We start from the raw sequence: 19,276 nt of genomic DNA, 5'->3' as shown, positions 1-19,276 counted from the left end.
TGTTCCCCATTGACTGAGACATTCTCTCTCTCTCTCTCTTTCTCTCTCTCTCTATATATATATATATATATATATATATATATATATATATTCTTTTGCTTTCGGCTTTTCCCTTCAAGGGGTCGCCACACCCCAACAGGACGCATCTAACGACAGTACGACAGTTAACGACGACGACAGTACAGTGCATCTGCGGTAAAACCTGCAAGAATCAGAAGGGTTTGAAAATCCATCAAGGCATGATGAAATGTTTGTCCGCGGCAGTGATGACACAACGCACAGAAGTTACTTCTGGTCAGACGGAGGAGGAGCCAGGCCCGGAGGCAACCCACAGTGCCCCAAGCCCCCAAGAGACTGCATCACCTCCCAACAACCTACAAAGCCTTCAAAGCCAGAAAGCTTCAACAGTACCACCTGGCGGAGCGCCTTTGGCCCAACCAAGGATCCAGTGGCCTCAATCCTCGAAGAGAACTGATTGGAAGCAGTTTGATGAGGATGTGGACAAGGTTCTGGAAGCGACATCCAAGGGGGATGTGGACCAGCGGCTGAGAACTATGACCACCCTCATAGTGAACATCGCGGCTGAGCGATTTGGAACTGAGGCACCAAAGCCCACGCCAACGGCCTATGCTCCATGCCGCAGAGCAAGGAAAATCCAGAGCCTGACGGAAGAGTTGAAGCTGTTGAAGAGGCAGTATAAGATCACATGGGAAGTTGAGAGAGCTGGCCTAGCGGACCTGAGAGCAATCCTCAGGAAACAACTCTTGACCTCGAGGAGGGCAGAGTTCCACAGAAGAAGGCGGAAAGAGAGAGCCAGAAAGAGAACAGCTTTTCTGGCCAATCCCTTCAAGTTGACCAGGCAGCTTCTTGGTCAGAAGAGGGCTGGTCACCTTACCTGCTCTAAGGAGGCCATCAACAACCACCTCAAGGCCACGTACAGTGACCCTAGCAGAGAACAACCGCTAGGTCCATGCGATGCACTGACAACACCACCAGAGCCTACATCAGACTTCAACCTCAAGGAGCCTTGCCTAAGTGAAGTGGTGGAAGTGGCGCGGAGAGCAAGGTCGAGCTCAGCACCAGGCCCAAGCGGAGTACCGTACAAGGTATATAAAAACTGCCCAAAGCTCTTACATCGGCTTTGGAGGGCCCTGAAGGTGATCTGGAGGAGAGGAAAGATCCCCCAAACATGGAGGTATGCGGAGGGAGTATACATACCCAAAGACGAGAGGTCTGAGAACATCGACCAGTTTCGTGTCATCTCCCTGCTGAGTGTGGAGAGCAAGACCTTCTTCGGCATTGTAGCCAGAAGACTCTCCAGCTTCCTCTTGAGCAACAAGTACATCGACACGTCAGTGCAGAAGGGAGGAGTACCGGGCGTTCCTGGTTGCCTGGAGCACACAGGCGTGGTAACCTAGCTCATCAGAGAGGCAAGAGAAAGTCGAGGTGACCTGGCAGTATTATGGCTGGACCTCACCAATGCCTATGGCTCCATACCCCACAAACTGGTGGAGGTTGCACTGGTGAAGTATCATGTACCACAGAAGGTGAAAGACCTCATCCTGGATTATTACAGCAAGTTCAGCTTGAGAGTCTCAAATAGCCAGCTGACATCTGACTGTCACCAGCTGGAAGTAGGCATAATCACTGGGTGCACCATCTCAGTCATCATATTCGCACTGGCTATGGGCATGCTGGTCAAGGCAGCTGAACCAGAATGCAGGGTCCCTCTTAGCAAGTCTGGAGTAAGGCAACCTCCCATCAGAGCCTTTATGGACGACCTCACAGTGACAACAACAGCTGTACCAGGAGCCAGGTGGATCCTCCAAGGGTTGGAGCGTATCATGGCGTGGGCACGCATGAGCTTCAAACGCACAAAGTCCAGGTCCTTGGTTCTAAAGAGGGGGAAAGTCACAGACAAGTTCTGTTTCAGGCTGGGACAACACCAGATCCCCTCAGTGTCTGAGAAGCCAGTGAAGAACCTTGGCAAGGTCTTCAACTGCAGCCTGAATGACAGCGAGTCCATCAAAGCAACCAGCGCTGAACTGGAAGGCTGGTTAAAAACAGTGGACGAGTCTGGGCGGAAGATTCAAGGCCTGGGTCTACCAGCATGCGATCCTCCCAAGAATCCTCTGGCTGCTGCTAATCTACGAGGTCCCCATGACCGTGGTGGAAGGTTTTGAGCAAAGAGTGAGCAGCTATCTGCGCAGATGGCTGGGACTGCCCCGCAGCCTAAGTAGCATTGGGCTGTACGGAAAAAAACAAAAAGCTCAGGCTCCCCTTCAGCTCAGTCAGGGAGGAATTCATCGTAGCACGGGCACGGGAACATCTGCAGTACTCTGGATCCAGAGATGCCAAAGTGTCCGGGGCAGGGATCGTTGTGAGGACTGGGAAGAAATGGAGGGCAGCCGAGGCAGTTGAGCGTGCTGCAGAAACTCGACTGAGGCACAGGACCATTGTTGGAGCAGTGGCGCAAGGTAGAGCTGGACTGGGGAGCCGAACAGCGACCCGCTATGACTCTGCCAGCACGAGGGAGAGGCAGAGGCTGGTGCAGGAGGAGGTCCGAGCTGCAGTTGAGGAAGAATGAACCAGCAGAGCAGTGGCCATGCGGCAGCAGGGTGCCTGGATGAAGTGGGAGCAGGCGATGGAGCGCCGCGTCACCTGGAAGGACATCTGGTCATGGAACCCACAGAGGATCAAGTTCTTAATTCGGGGGGTGTACGATGTCCTTCCAAGCCCATCTAATCTGTGCACTTGGGGCACCACAGAAACACCAGCATGCCCCCTGTGTTCCAAGGTTGGGACTCTGGAACACATCTTGAGCAGCTGCCCCAAGGCCCTGGGTGAGGGTCGGTATCGGTGGAGACACGACCAGGTCCTCAAATCCATCGCTGAGGCAATCAGCAAGGGGATTGCGGCAAACCGTTACACCCGAGCCACTGCGAAGACCATTCACTTTGTCAAAGAAGGACAAAGGTTGAATACATCAAGCAACCGCTCTGCTGGTTTGCTCTCCACGGCCCGAGACTGGGTGATGGGTGAAGTTTCCAGCACACATCACCCAGACCAGGTTGAGACCTGACATCATCTTGGTCTCTGAGGCCACGAAGCAACTCTTCTTGCTGTAGCTGACGGTTCCCTGGGAGGAGAGGATGGAGGAGGCTCAGGAAAGGAAGAGGGAGAAGTACCAAGAGCTGGTGGAGGAATGTCGGAGGAACGGGTGGAGGTCGAGGTGTATGCCGGTGGAGGTGGGCAGTCGGGGATTTGCCAGCCACTCCCTGAGCAATGCCTATGGCACACTGGGCATAACTGGTGCAAACCGCAGAAGAGCCATAGGCAACAGCGTGGAGGCACTAGAAAGAGCCACCGAATGGCTCTGGTTGAGGAGGGGAGAGCCGTGGGGGCAGTGGAGCAGTAGCATGCCACTTGGACACAGGCCGGGGCCTTGCAAACCACGGTCGGGTCGCCTGGAGGAGGGTGTCTGTTGAAAGACCCGAAACACCCAGTGATTCTAGGAATCAACACTGATGATGTGTCCAAGTTTGTGCATCAGCAGAGTATTGTTAACTGAAACTATATATATATATATATATATATATATATATATATATATATATATATATATATATATATATATATATATATATATATATATATATATATATATATATATGTTCCCGACACCTGACTTAGATGGATATTACCATATAAAAATGCTATAACAAGGTTATTTGATGTGGAGGTAAGGACAAATTCAGACGATCGTAGTGACCCAGACAAAGATGGATTTAGCCGGAAGGGGCAAACCCTTCTTGCTAAGTCCAGGGACAGCGGTTAGTACAGTGGACACCTTATCATGTTATCGGGGTAGATGTTAGCATTACTGCTGCATGAAAGGGTTACAATTAAATTTGAGATCCAATGTATGAACTGAGGCTCTGGACTAGCGTGACTGCTTAAGAGCGTCTCGTCGCAGCTCTAAACATTTCAAAGAAGAGAGTTTACATTTTCTCTATTGCTAAGCCTCATTCATATCCTGTAGATTGCCTTAATTATTTATTTAAAGGCGAATTGCCTATATTGTTGCCCATACAGTTAAAGGACAACTGACGCCTCCAGACAAGTTGCGTCCATAATTTGTAAAATCACTTCAAATGACTTGTACTGCGCGTATTTTACAAAGATTCCACCGCATATAGCTATATTTTACGTTTTAAGACTCACGCTGAATATTCAGGAAGTCTGTTTTTTTAGTTGGTAACATGCCTACTGTGACGTCACGTCTGGAACGCCCCTGACCTAGAAAGTGCCACACTAAAAAGCTGAAAACTTCGTGTTGATCTGTGTTGATGGCAAGATTAGAAGGAAAGCACATACATAACGCAATGGTGCATCGTTGTGTGTTGCACCAAGACTACTATTTGATACTGGCTGACACATATTCCCAGCAGACAAATCAGCCCTTTTCCTACGGAGCTTGGGTGCCACCTTGTGCATTTTCTGGGACGCTACATTGAAGTCCAGACGGCTTAAAGTGACACGGAAGGACTTATTTAATCGATTGCAAACATTTATGCTTTGCTCTTCAGAACTATTTGAATCTTATTCATAACTGGATGAGTAACAAGAAAGCATCTTCTCCGAATCGGAAGCCATTGTTTTGATTCTCGAGCAAGGCAAGACGCCTTGCCGTGACGTCACGAACAAGGGGGCGGGACCTTCTGACCTTCTGAAACTGAAACTTTCTGAGGTCATTTTGAAGTAGTTTTGGGACATTTTAAGTTATTTTTATTTGTGTTTTTCATTTGACTAAAAATATCAGCCTGTGTGTTTTGGGTATTTTAGATGCTTTAAAACGTTTTTCTGGTGTCAGTTAGGAAACAAAAAAAATGGTATCGGTTGTCCTTTAATGAATGTACAAAGACAGTTGGCATGTTTCCAAACCTTTTCTGCAATGGTTAAAATGCATGAAATTGATTCCATTTTACTCTTGTTGCTTCATTGGATTTTTTAAATCCATAACACATTGCATAATCATGTAATGAGCCAAACAAGCAGTCAAATAGCCGATTTTGGCATGTATTATTATTATTTTTTTTTGCTCGAAAATAACAGCGACTTCAGATTTGAACTGCACTTCATTGGATGAGTTTGTTTGTTGCTAATGACAGATTTCCAACAAGACTGTTTCAAAACGTTATTAGAATAAGATACAGTTAAAAATAATTAAAACCAAAGCCAGGATTAGAATTCATCCATTAAAAGCATTTACAATTCCTTGGTGAGTAAAAGGGACAAACAAGAGCCAGGAGGCAAAAAAAAAGAATTGAGCTGAAGTTGAACAGTTTAATTTGAAGATGCCATCAGGTGTAAATGGAACCATTCATAAATTCTCCATTTTGGAATGGATTAATTCGGATCTCAGGTAAACTGACCTTGTTCACCGACACGTGGTGACGATCAAATGATGTCATGCAGGTGATCCACTTATGTTTCTGACTTGTGAAAGTTTGCCTTTTGTTGTTGTTTTAGCTTTTGTGAAAATATTGACAGTTGTTTTGGGTAACCCTGTTACCATAGCAAACGTAGAACAGATGGAGAGGATAAATAAATAAATAAAAAATAAGAAGAATGAAAAAATAAGCACTTTGTAGTGGAAAGAAATAAAAGAGAGATTGAAATGTTGCTATGAAACATGGGCGCGCTTATTGTGTTGAATTATTGAATGCAATCTGATTGGCTTTTTTTCCCTTGGAGATCGTGAATTGTGAGTCTTGTTATTTTCTTTGGTCATTGTTATGAAATTGTGGAATTAAGCTGACTGTTTTATAGTTGAAACGGGTTCAACCCCACATTTGTATTACCCTTTATTCAGACTCATTTCTCTATAATCATTATAACTATACATGTAGTGTATTTGACCAGCTCCAAAATCTCAGGATAATCAAATTGAAAAAAAAATGCTTTATCTCAACAGCTGAATGGGATAAAATTATGTCTTATCTGCCTTAGTGCAAGGGCATGTCAATGGTGTGTTTAGTTAATGGTACCATCTGAGGTTTTGCAAACCAGAATGTCACGATGAAAAGATCTATTGTGAGGACATTTCATATTTGAGTCATGTCCTCACAGTCGAACAGGACTCAGTTGGGAGTGTCAGCAGCAAACTTGAGAGCTCCGCTGCATTGGTCACGAAACTCACTTTTTCCAGTGTTGGGCCTCAAGTACGTGCAGCAACTATGTGGTGCAGTAATTTACAACATTCATTATCCTGTATTCTGTGAAATGTAATGTGTCAGCATTCACACAAAGGAATGGGACCGTGGAAGGTCCCGGTGTGGGCCCTTCTGGCCCCCAAGGTTACACCGCTGACCTTCTCTTGGGCTCTATCCTTTGGATGAAACAATGGACGCAGATGTACACCACTTTCTCTGAAAGGTCAGGGCTTGTTTGTTATTTTAGGGTTGAACCTGTCGTGACTTTGTCTTCTTTTGCCATTTCATTGACAAATCCCTGGTTATTTTCTGGGCCGTGGGTCATAATACTTCACACTCAAAGATGCAGTGTATTGCTTGCAAGTAATGAATATCAGCTCCTGGCTTATCTTCTGGACTAAGAGATGTTTTGATTTGCTCAATGGGGATTGTCGTGCGGCGAGACAGCAAGCAGGTGGAAAGAGGATAAAAGTTCACTCAGCTAGATGCAGGAAGGGTATTGTGAGTTTTCTTTATTTGAAGTTGATATCAGTTTTCGGCAGACCCCAGGTAACACTGCTCTCCAGGTTGTCCTTTGTCCCGCTTCTTCCTCCCCGAAGTGACTCGCTCAGTCTGGCTTTAAAGGTGCTTCACCTGAGCTTCTGGCCAATCGGGTCCCAGCGGCAATTGGCCATTCCCAGGTGGTTGCAATCACCTTCTCAGAGTTAATTAGTGGTCGCCCAACTCTACTGTTTTGGATGGGGAGAAATGCGTACCTTTCTCCCATCCAAGATCCAGAAAACACAAAATTATTTAACATTTCTCTTAGCATCATGACAGGGACAAAAGTCTGTTTACAGAGCTACATTATGGGGACTTGAGCAGAGTGGTGACCAAAACACAAGGACACTACATACAGTGACATTAAATGAGCAGGTATTTCAAATAATTTAAACCAGATTGTTTTCTTACAGACAGTGTCTTGTAAGTGTTCAAATACCTGACATGTTCCGTGACACTCTGACGAAGGCGGAAGTATACGGCGAAACATGTCAGGTATTTGAACATCTACAATACACCGTCTGTAAGAAAATAATCTGGTTTAAATTAGATATCAAGTAGACATGATGAATTTAGTACAACTAGGTATTTCAAATGATTGAAATTTTAGAGCATGGCTCCATGTGTTTTTTTGTATTTATTATTTTAGGGTGAAGGAGTGGGGATGTATTTATAAACACACACACACAAATACACACGCATACACATTTTTTCTGTATTTGTCTGTGTGTCAGATGTGCGGCACATACATGTGATCAAGTCATGTTAAGTCAGTTCTCAATGCTTCTTGGCTGCCATCGACAATTTACAGGGACAAGAAAACAATAAATAAAGTGTTTAATTAGATATGTTTTCAATATTTTTGATTGAAAATTCATTCTCAACCCCAATTGTGAATTATAAAAATAAAGGAAAAATATACTTATTTGCTTAACAAATACCAGTAAAAGTAACGTACACATTCTTCTTCTTTAAATATAAATGCAAACATAACCAAATTGTGAGCCCAAAAAGCAGGCAAATGGAGGACCAGGATGTACATGTCAAATAGTATTTATAAAGCGAAAAAAATGAATCCGGAACTCATACATGAAAAAAAGCAAAAATCAAAACAACCATGGATTGCTGAAGCTCAGAACTAACTGTGACTTAAAGGACAACTGACGTCTCCGGACAAGTTGTGTCCATAATTTGTAAAATGGCTTCAAATGACTTCTACTGAGCGTATTTTACAAATATTGCACCGCATATAGCTATAGTTTACGTTTTAAGACCCGCACTGAATATTCAGGAAGTCTTTTTTTGAGTTGGTGACGAGTCCGTACGTGACGTCACTAAAGGACCGCCCTTTGACTGTAAAAAAGACGCATTGTAGCGGTCCTTCCGTTACGTCAATGTATTTTGCTGTACTTGTTTGGTCTGGGGACCTCGTGTTGCACCCAAAAGCCGCCAGAAGGCCAGAAAAGGGCGTCCAAGCACCATATAAAGAATTTTTCAGCCTGTGGAAGTGGAGGTGGCCACTGGAGGTCGCCATTTTGTTCCTCTTTTTTTGGGTGAGAGATTTTTCCCCAATGTTGCCTCAAAATGGCACATATAATTCTTTAATCGATTTCAAACATGTATGCTTTCATCTTCAGAAATATTTGAATCATACTATAACTAATAGGGCGGCCCGGTAGTTGAGTGGTTAGCACAACGGCTTCACAGTGCAGAGGTCGCCAGTTCGCGTCCCTGTCCGGCCTCCCTGTGTGGAGTTTGCATGTTCTCCCTGGGTTTTCTCCGGGTCCTTTGGTTTCCTCCCACACTCCAAAAACATGCATGGCAGGCAGATTGACAACTCCAAATTGTCCCTAGGTGTGAGTGTGAGAGTGATTGTTGTTCGTCTTTGTGTGCCCTGCGATTGGCTGGCAACCAATTCAGGGTGTCCCCCGCCTCGTGCCCGAAGACAGCTGAGATAGGTTCCAGCACCCCGCGCGACCCTAATGAGGAATAAGCGGTACGGAAAATGGATGGATGGATATTATAACTAATAATATAATACAATAATAATATAACTAATATAACTGGATGTTTAACAAGAAAGCATATTCTCCGAATCTGAAGTCACTGTTTTGATTCACAAGCAATGCAATACGTATTGGCGTGACGTCACGAACTAGGGGCGGGACTTTCTGAAAATGCCCAATTTGCAGCTCAATTTTTTGCAGATTTTGGACACTTTAAGTCATTTTTATTGGTGTTTTGCATTTGACTAAACATAATGCGTGTTTGAGGTATTTTAAATGCTATAAAATGTTTTTCTGGTGTCAGTTAAAAATCAAAAAAGTGACGTCGGTTGTCCTTTAAGCATGAGCAAGAACATGATTGAGAACAAGAACGAGACATGAACAAAACATGAGCTAGAGGCAAACATTGAAATGTGACAGCAGCAAACAAACAAGTGGTATGTAGGCCCGGGAGGCGTTTTGAAGCAATCACACTATGACCAACAGGTGACATTACACAGTTTTTTTACTCAACTCAACTCAACTCAACTTTATTAATGTCACGGTTTGCGAGGTGGTGATGGCGGGTGCGGATCCCAAAAAGCAGGCAGGAGGGAGCAGGAGGTTGTTTGACAAACTGTATTAAAATAAAGTCAGCAGGAACAAAATGTAAAACATCAAAATCATCTGAATGGAAAAAATACAAAGTATCAAAAGGAGACCAAAAGTAAAAGTCCGCCAAGGTTAAACAAACACATACACAATGCATGCAGCAACCAAGCAGCAAACAAACAATGAACCGGCACCGGATGGTCGTGCCGGGTGTCCTTTTAAGTGTCAATGATTAAACGACCAGCACCTGCGAGGCTGCAGGCAGGGCTGACGTCGCTACCCGCTGGTCACCAATCTGATCGGGACGACCAGCACCTGTGCAGGTGTAGGCGGGGCCGACAGCGCCCCCCGTTGGTCGCCAACCAGATCATGACAGTACCCCCCCTTCAAGGGGCTGCTTCCAGAAGTCCCAACAGTCTCCCAAAAGGTCCACTCGCACGGGAACGGTCGGTAGAGAGGGAAACCGCTGCCTCTCCAGCATACGACGGGCAGCAACGGCCTGATGGGAACGGGACTCGGCCTGGGGTGGACGAAGACGCGGCACGGATCGTCGTGGGCGTGAGTGCGATCCCTCTCGCACGTTCACGTGACGGCGCATGGCTCTGCGTGGACGTCGAACTGCCAGGCGCAGAATGGCACCCCGTACGGCCGTATGGGACCAGGTCTCGGCCGGACGCCGACGTGGGAGTGAACTGCTCGGCTCCGGGGGAACGAGACCAGTCCAGAGCCGCTCCGGGATCCAGCGGTGAGTGGGGTCTCGGACTGACGTTGACGCGGACGTTGCACGGCTCGTCGTGGATGAGACTCAATTCGTCATGCACGACGACAGCGTGGCTGGATGTGGGCGTGCAATGTCAGTCACCCAGTGTCACCCTGGACGGCCACCTGGAAGGAGGTCTCGGCCGGACGTTTACGTGGACGTTGCGGCTCGTCGAGTGGCGCAATTCAAACTCGACGAGGCTTGCGCTAACGTGGACGTAGCATTGCCAGGCACAGGGTGGAAATGAGACGGGTCCGATGTACCTGCGGGATCCGATGGTTAGTCGGTTCATTCTGTCACGGTTTGCGAGGTGGTGATGGCGGGTGCGGATCCCAAAAAGCAGGCAGGAGGGAGCAGGAGGTTGTTTGACAAACTGTATTAAAATAAAGTCAGCAGGAACAATATGTAAAACATCAAAATCATTTGAATGGAAAAAATACAAAGTAGCAAAAGAAGACCAAAAGTAAAAGTCCGCCAAGGTTAAATAAACACATACACAATGCATGCAGCAACCAAGCAGCAAACAAACAATGAACCGGCACCGGATGGTCGTGCCGGGTGTCCTTTTAAGTGTCAATGATTAAACGACCAGCACCTGCGAGGCTGCAGACAGGGCTGACGTCGCTACCCGCTGGTCGCCAATCTGATCGGGACGACCAGCACCTGTGCAGGTGTAGGCGGGGCCGACAGCGCCCCCCGTTGGTCGCCAACCAGATCATGACAATTAATAGAACAGTTACTGTTTTAATTATTTAAAATCTTGGCCTGTCAACATCATGAACAAAAGGAAGCAAGCATATAATATTGTTTACTTGGTTTTTTTTCATCACATTCTGTTGTGATCGAGTGTTTGAAAAGATGTGACCAACAGTTACCCATGTTCATATGCACAGCTTTACTCATGTCCACTGAAACCTGTGAAAATATAAAAACTATCGACACAATCTGATCTTGCTGTATCTAAAATCTGAGTCGTTTGAATAATCTCAATTTATCTTCACAAGGGTTGCAGGCATTCTGGAGCGTATCAGTGCTATCTTCAGGTGGCATGCAGGGGACACCCTGAACTGATTGCCAGCCAATCCCAGGGCACACATGTACAAACATGCATTCAAGCTTACAATCACACAGGAACATTTTTGAGGATTCAATCAACCTTCCGTGCATGTTTTTGTAATGTGGGAGGAAACCAGAGACAATGGAGAAAACTCACAGGGTATTTCCATGTGTGATTCTGCCTTAAGATGACTTGAAGCAGTGCTAGAGATGTGGCGTTTGTGTTAAAGTGTCCAAAATCTGCAAAAAATTGAGCTGCGAATTGGGCATTTTCAGAAAGTCCCGCCCCCAGTTTGTGACGTCACGCCAAGACGTCTTGCCTTGCTCGACAATCAAAACAATGACTTCAGATTCTGAGAATATGCTTTCTTGTTACGCATCCAGTTATGAATAGGATTCAAATAGTTCTGAAGAGGAAAGTATAAATATTTGCAATCGATTAAAGAAGGTCTTCCGGGTCATTTTGAGGGATCAAGACTGATGTGTAGCGTCACAGAAAATGGTTGGATTGGTTGGAAATGGTTTGATTTTTCAGCTTGGAATTTTTGTCAGTGAATATCAAATAGTTGTCTCGGTGTAACATCCAACGATTCACCTTTGCGTTATTTGTGTTTTCCTTCTAATGTCGGCATCAACACGAATCAACACGAAGTTTATAGACCAAACAAAGTACCGCAAAATGCATTGAGGTGATGCAAGGTACAGTGAGACCTCAACTTACGAACTTAATTTGTTCCCAGACAGAGTGTGTAAGGCGAAAAGTGTTTATCTCAAAAAACAATTTCCCATAGCAAATCATTAAAATGGGAATAATACATTCCCGGGTTTCCATAAAATATACTTTTCAACTAAATAAGCCTTAAAACTACACGCAACATACCTTATTCTATCTATAATAAATGTGCTATTGTATTGTAATGAAAGAAATACACTGAATTGTATCATAAAGTCACTTTATTTACATTTGTGATGTTCATTTATGGCTTGATGGAATGGCGTTGGAGGTCGAAGGTCAAAGGGAATTGCTGTTTGGAAAGAGAGGCGCATTACATGAGGACTGTAATTAAAGAAATAAACTGTGCTGTAAAATAAAGTTGTATTTACCTTTTTGATGGTCGTTGATGGCTTATGGAAGGAGAGTCACCTTCCATAAGGACTCGCTGACGAAGCCTCTTGGATTGGAGGCGAAACGTTCAAAACCTTCAAATTTTGTACAGATGACGGCTGAAGAAACCTTCTCATCGATGGACCACTCCTGTACGACTAAGAGCTTACACAGACGTATTCCATAAGGACTGTTGGTAACTTAACCTCTGGTGCTGTTCGTCGTGTGCTTCCGCCGAAGATCACTCCGCCAGCCGTGGTGGGTGTGTATTATGAAAATAGTGCTTATTATAAGGTTTAATTTTCATACATTTGACATTTGTAAGACGAAAAGTTTGTAAGTTAAGGTGTTTGTAAGTTGAGGTCTCACTGTATGTCCTTTCTCGGTCGGGGGCATTCCTTCAGTGACGTGACGTAAGGACTCGTCACCAACTCAAAAACAAGACTTCCGGAATATTCAGCCCGAGTCTTAAAACGTAAAATATAGCTATATGCGGTGGAATCTTTGTAAAATACGGTCAATAGAAGTCATTTGAAGCGATTTTACAAATTATGGACACAACTTGTCCAGAGACGTCGGTTGTCCTTTAAGTCCTGGTCATTGAGTTATGAACCATTGAGGTAACATAGGGTGAAATCATCGTGCCTCCAAAATCCTCACTATTCAAGCAATCCCCCAAAACTGTGTTTTTGTTCAAGCATCAACATTGCAACATAAACAAGATCAAGCCATTTTTCAACATTTATGATTGGTCAAAACAGGCTGGATTTGTGAAAAAAAACATACCAGATTGTGTCATAGATGCCAGCAATTAAAATTCTGGTAATTGTCCCGAATTGTTTATTCGTCCTGTTTATATTATTGTCATTTGCACTATGAATTAATCACTGGGTTCCATGCATAATCAATGCAGTGCAATGTATTATCCAACATAAAAAGCTATTTTATTCTATCACTCCATTGTTACTCGTAGCCTCCCGCAATTTGAAATTTTCTCATTATGCACCATGGGCGATCGTGCTATTTTATCTCACCCCATTTAGAATTCTGCACTTAATGAGGTAAACGCATAATGTGCACACACACACACACACACACACACACACACACACACACACACACACACACACACACACACACACACACACGCACACACGCACACACACACGAACACACACACACGCACACACGTGTGTTTCAATTTAAAAATAATAAAATTGCAACTCAGGCTTCATTAACTCCTGTCGGGAGAGGCATGCATGCAAATGGAAGTGTTTGCACATCAATGGGCCTTGTCACAATTGATACAATGATTACCCATCTATTTCATTTGTGTACTTCTTATAGAAATTTAAAATTAAGAAGAGGAAAAAAACACTACTCTGAAACAGTATGTTGTTTGTGCAAAAATTACATTTGGGTTTACTGCGTATACATTTATTTTCTTTTATATGTGTAATTTGAACACTAAAGAAAATACATCAGTTATTTTATGTCACATACATCACACAAATCACAGAAACATTTAAAAAAAATATTTGGGTAATTCCCAATTCTGATGATTATGTTCACTCAGAAGTGGCAAAATCAGGTCGACAAAGTCAAGTGCAAGCCAGTTTGACTTTGGACAGAATTGTTCCTGCATCCTGGGAGCTCATGTAACTGAGTAGAAGCATGTGTGGCTAAAGGCAAAACTGCGAGAGGGTTTTTACTTGCCACCTCTGCCTTTACTGACATATTTGTCCTGTGAGTAATGGCATTTCCACATATTTTAAAGTCCAAACTAGACAAAATTGAATACAGTGAGACCTTGGCTTACTAACGTAATTGGTTCCCAGACAGTGTTTAAGGCGAAAAGTGTGTATCACAAAAAATAATTTCCCATAGGAAACCATTAAAATGAGAATAATCTGTTCCGTTAATTTTCAACTAAATAAACCTTACAACTACGCACAACATACCTTATTCTATGTAAAATAAATTGTATTGTAATAAAAGAAACACAGCACTGTATAATAAAGTCACTTTATTTATATTTGTGATGGTCAGTGATGGCTTGATGGAATGGTGTTGGAGGTTGGAGGTCAGAGGGAATTGCTGTTTGGAAAGAGAGTCACATTTCACAAGGACTGTAATTAAAGAAATAACCTATACTGTAAAATAAAGTTTTATTTACCTTTGTGATGGTCGTTGATCGCTTATGGAAGGAGAGTCACCTTCCATAAGGACTGTTGGTAACTCAACCTCGGGTGTGGCTTCTCTTCTTTGCTTCTTTGGAGACTCCTTATCATTTTTGCTGACGAAAAACCTCTTAATTGACACCTGTTGCTTTCTGACTTGTAAGGTCTTACAAAACTGAGGCATCACATTATCGTTCATCATGTTGATGATTCTCATAGCCACATTTTTTTCTGGATGGAACTGTTCGATAAAAGCCTGCACATCATTCCACTTTGACCACATTGACTTGATGCGCTCACTTGCTGCTGCAGCCATCTCCTCCTCCTCGCCCTCAGATATTATCGAACCATCCGTTGCTGGCTTTAAAATCCTCAATAAGCGCCGAACTTCCAGGTTGCCGCATGGCAATATCGGAGTGAATTAGCTGTGCTTTCTCACATATAATTGCTTTACTCACGCTGTCGCCGCTGGTTTTCGTTCATCCAAATTAACAGGAGTTTTTCAAGTTCTTCGATTGCCCGAGACCGTTGCTTTGACAGCAGGGAAACACCTTTTGCAACAGACGCACCTTTGATGGCTTCTCTGTTGTGGAGGATGATAGCAAAAACACCACATTCATGTTTTTCAATTATCTCCTTCTTCGCCTTGACTGTAATCTTGTTTTGTGTCTTCTTCGGCTGGACACGAGCCTGTGGTGTTGTCTTTTTCGGTCCCATAACAGCAAAATTATCTGTGAAAAACTCCTTGGAGGCGATTGACGTTTGCATTCAGAGAAAGGAGAGAAAGGCGGGCCGGCCGACTGGGGGGCTGTTGGGTGCTTTGGTGTTCTTCCGCCGAAGATTACTCCGCCAGCCGTGGTGGGGGTGGGGGGTGTATCGCGAAAAGTAGTGCTTATGCCAAGGTTTAATTTTCATAAATTTAATGTTCGTAAACCGAAACGTTCGTAAGGTAAGGTGTTCGTAAACCGAGGCCCCACTGTATTATTACCTTGTGGAAGGGTTTTATCCAGCTCTTGGATGAGACCTATAAAGGCATCGGTAGGTGAGTGGGCATGGGTGTAATTTGAACAACGCAATGTTTAACATACTGTCAGACAAATGAGACTAGCGTTCAAATAATATCTTCAGTGGAAGTAAGGAAACTAAAAATGAGAGTGAATTGAGGGAAAGGATAATAAAAAAAGGAGTGTCGTGAGAGGTTGAACCAGTTTCAGGCCGCCCAGTGTTCCCGCCTTCATCCGTCATTGTGAGTGCCATGTGGCTTTGGCTGTCCAAGTGCTGTGTCACTGCATCCATAATGCCTGTTGCCTCCCACAACAAACACTATCAATCAGCTGCTATCGCACACACGAACACACACGCTCACGCACACACATACACATACTCACACTTTTGTGGGAATTCAAATGTGTTTATCAAAAAAACCAACAAGGTGGTATTCAGTCCACAGAATCTGGGCAATTACAATAATGCATATTAAGGTGTTTGCTTATCTTTTTCTCTTTATAGATGACTTTGAACATATTCGTGGGTTGTAGAAGCTCAGTTATTCTCCAATTGCTTCACTCATGGACAATAACTATGCTTAAATGCTGTTTGACCAAAGCAGGCCAATTGATAACACAGAAAATGACTTGAATGATGTCATAGTTGTATATGGTAAATCATCATCTTCTAGGCCGTCTCGCACTCTTCTCCGGACAACTTTTCATGATATCCACTGAAGTTATTTGTCTCATCTTCAGTATTCTGTATTTACTAGAATTGTTTTTTTTTTAGTTTAAGTCAACGATAGTCACAAGGAAATACATTAGTCTCTGATGTGCACAAATATTTTAAAAAGATCCACCACAATATTTCTTTTGTTTTTAGCAACCATTGTGCTGAACGAGCTGAACTGGACTGAGGCTCTGGAGGACGTGTTTAAGAAAAACAGAGAGGACGATCCCACGCTTCTTTGGCAGGTGTTTGGAAGCGCGACTGGTCTGGCCCGCTACTACCCAGGTGCAAAAGAAAGTACAGAAATGTCTTTACATGCAGAGACCTTTGTACTGATAGAGTTAGGTAGGTAGGGAAGTAGGGACATAGTGAGAGTTTGGAAGGTAAACAGAATGTACAAACTGGGAAGGTAGAAAACAAACTCGTCAGGTTGAGTACTAGATAGTTGCTCCATATGGTAGCCATCCATTTTCTTCAGCTTATCTGGTGTCAAATCGTGGTGGAAGCAAGCTAATCAGAAAAGCCCAGACTTCCTTCTCCACAACCACTTCGGCCAGCTCTTCCGTGGGTGGTTCTACAAGACATTTCAAGTAAATTTCTTGCGGGTCAGCATTGTAAATGAGAAACTGCCTCAGTTTTGGATTTTGGGTTAACAAATGAGCCAAGAATAAATAAATCAATCAATGGATGCGGACGACTAATTACACTCTATGGAAGACTAGGCGTGGTCATGGGTTTAGATCTAATTCCCGGCACCAAATTGTCATTCTCCCAGGCGTATCTCCAGCAGACTTCTTTTGCTGGACTGGCCCGCATATCTTGGTAGAGGGTGGTCTCCAAAGGCTATGGACAGTGAGCCTTGCGTTGGTACAAAAAAAATATGATCTGCCAGCATTACCACCGTGGTGCAGATGTACTTTCTACAAAAATAGAGGCCACTGCCTTTTTAGTGAGTCCTGATTCTTCCTCCCAATCAGTACCAATTGGAACATGTCCTAAATACCAACCAAGAGAAGCTTTCACCTACCCAAATGCCACAAACAACTCATGTTGCTCCTCTCAATGAGAAGTGGCTCAAGTCCGATCCTCTTCTTTCCCACTTTCCGGCTGTTTCTACTTGCAATCATTCTTGTACCAACAGGTCATGACGAAAGGTGAGGGTGGGATTGTAGATTGGACACTAAATTGAGAACCTCACCACCTAATTCTTCACTGCAGCAGACCAATGTAGAGTTCACATCACATGTGCTGCACCGATCCATCTTTACGCTCCTCATTCGTTCGATTTTCCATATTACATTTTCATATCTCTCGTGAGATGGCAGAATGGCACAATATGTTTGTCTCTGTGTGTCATTTATTATCCTACTCAATGCCACAGATTTCTCTGCTTAAGACTATGGGACACAAAATCTACCTCGGTGCATTTGTAGTGCTATTTTTTACTCAAATGACCTTGACTCTACAGTCACCATCTTTGCAATATGTTCATATCACAGCTTATACAGGCTCAACATAAAATCATGTACACGTCTGTCCTGTACAAACCAATCATTCGTGCTTAAGCTTCATAATGTTTTCTATTCATGGCATCGTCTGTGTAGCTTCACCGGAGAGGGTGATTTGCAAAATTCTCGGATGAATTTGATTACCGGTTGACTGGTACCGGCTTTGACTACCGGTATTTTATTACACTATTTTTTTAAACTGCTTAACATGCATGAAGAGTGGGTTCATTCTCTCATGCATGCTCATTTTTCATGCTCCCCCACACTCACACCAAATTGGTGATTGTTAAAGCAATTTAATTAAGCCTGCATGTCCTGTCATGAATTATATTCTGGGCTAAACAAATTAATGATATGTAAAATGTCACCCAGAAATCGACCACATTTTTGTCACCATGGCGTATGTCACTCATCCTGACATGAACATTATATCATAAATAAAATAAGCAATTACTGGGTTTATCGCCTTGCTGTGTTAGACGGGTGTCTAACACAGGTGTCAACACCATTTTCATGTTCTGCAGCATCTCCCTGGATGGATGCTCGCAAGACACCTAGTAAAATTGACCTGTATGATGTACGGAGAAGACCCTGGTAAGAAATCACACTATTAAAAGCTGCTTGCCCTAGTTTACAAGTAGTGTATAGCCTGAACTGGTTTCTAGCCAATCGCAGGTCACACATAAACAAACAACCATGCACACTAAACACATCGAAGGACATTTTAGTCTTGAATCAGCCGACCGTGCATGGTTTTGAAAGGTGGGAAGAAACGGGAGTACCCGGAGGAAACCCATGCAGGCATGTGGAAAACATACAAACTCCAAACAGGACGGACGGAATAATTATTCATACCAACCGTGGTATGAATAATTAATCATTTCAAAATTGTGGAGCTCCATCCATGAAAAGATGGTCAGGCTGCTGAATGGGTGAATAGAAACTCACGACCTCTGTGAGGCGGATGTTCTAACTAGACACCCATCATGCCACAAGGAGTTACATACTATATATAATACACTCATTAAGTCCATCTCCACAGTCTGCTTAGACCACTTATCAAGATAGTTCCACAGCCATCGCAAGATTAAGACCACCCCTGCAATAAAATAAATGTGTGAAATTGAAATAGTCCATAGTCATGTTTTAACAAATTTATTACACTCAGGGAATGAAACAAAAAAGTTACAAAAACGAGAGGAGTAGCAGTACCTTACACTGCAGGAGTTTCTGAAAAACTACAGTCCTTTGGCAACACAAAATTCCTACTTATTTCAAACCGATAAACACTTTAAGGCAAAAATTAGTGCATCCAAAAGATAGGCTGCCAAATGGAAAACAAAGTAATGTAGTTTATTCAATACATTGTAAGAATGAAAATTGTAAAGAGAAGTACATTGGGGAGACTAAACAAATTCTCAAAAAAAGACTATCAACATCGCAGGGATAATACTAGTGGGCCTCAATCGGCAGTACATATGCACTTAAAAGCTAGCAACCACTCATTTGACGACAATGAGGTTAAAATCTTAGCGAAAGAGCATAGATGGTTTGAAAGGGGAGTAAAAGAAGCAATTTTCATAAAACAACTAAGTC

The 19,276-nt window shown here is 43.5% G+C and overlaps 1 protein-coding gene across 3 annotated transcripts in view; it reads left to right on the top strand.

The window, feature by feature from the left end:
- cacna2d1 (calcium voltage-gated channel auxiliary subunit alpha2delta 1) overlaps positions 1–19,276 on the top strand; it is a 142,079-nt gene that overhangs the window by 71,382 nt on the left and 51,421 nt on the right. For all 3 annotated transcript variants that reach the window (XM_088996843.1, XM_088996846.1, XM_088996844.1), the window contains exons 7-8: positions 16,326–16,457; positions 18,205–18,274. In XM_088996843.1, coding sequence (XP_088852969.1) covers positions 16,326–16,457; positions 18,205–18,274 — 202 coding nt within the window. The remainder of the gene's footprint in view (positions 1–16,325; positions 16,458–18,204; positions 18,275–19,276) is intronic.

The sequence above is a fragment of the Hippocampus bargibanti genome, linkage group LG05 (genome assembly GCF_051943395.1).
Source record: "Hippocampus bargibanti isolate YZ-2025 linkage group LG05, ASM5194339v1, whole genome shotgun sequence".
NCBI lineage: Eukaryota > Metazoa > Chordata > Actinopteri > Syngnathiformes > Syngnathidae > Hippocampus > Hippocampus bargibanti.
This window is presented reverse-complemented; position numbering and strand designations above follow the sequence as displayed.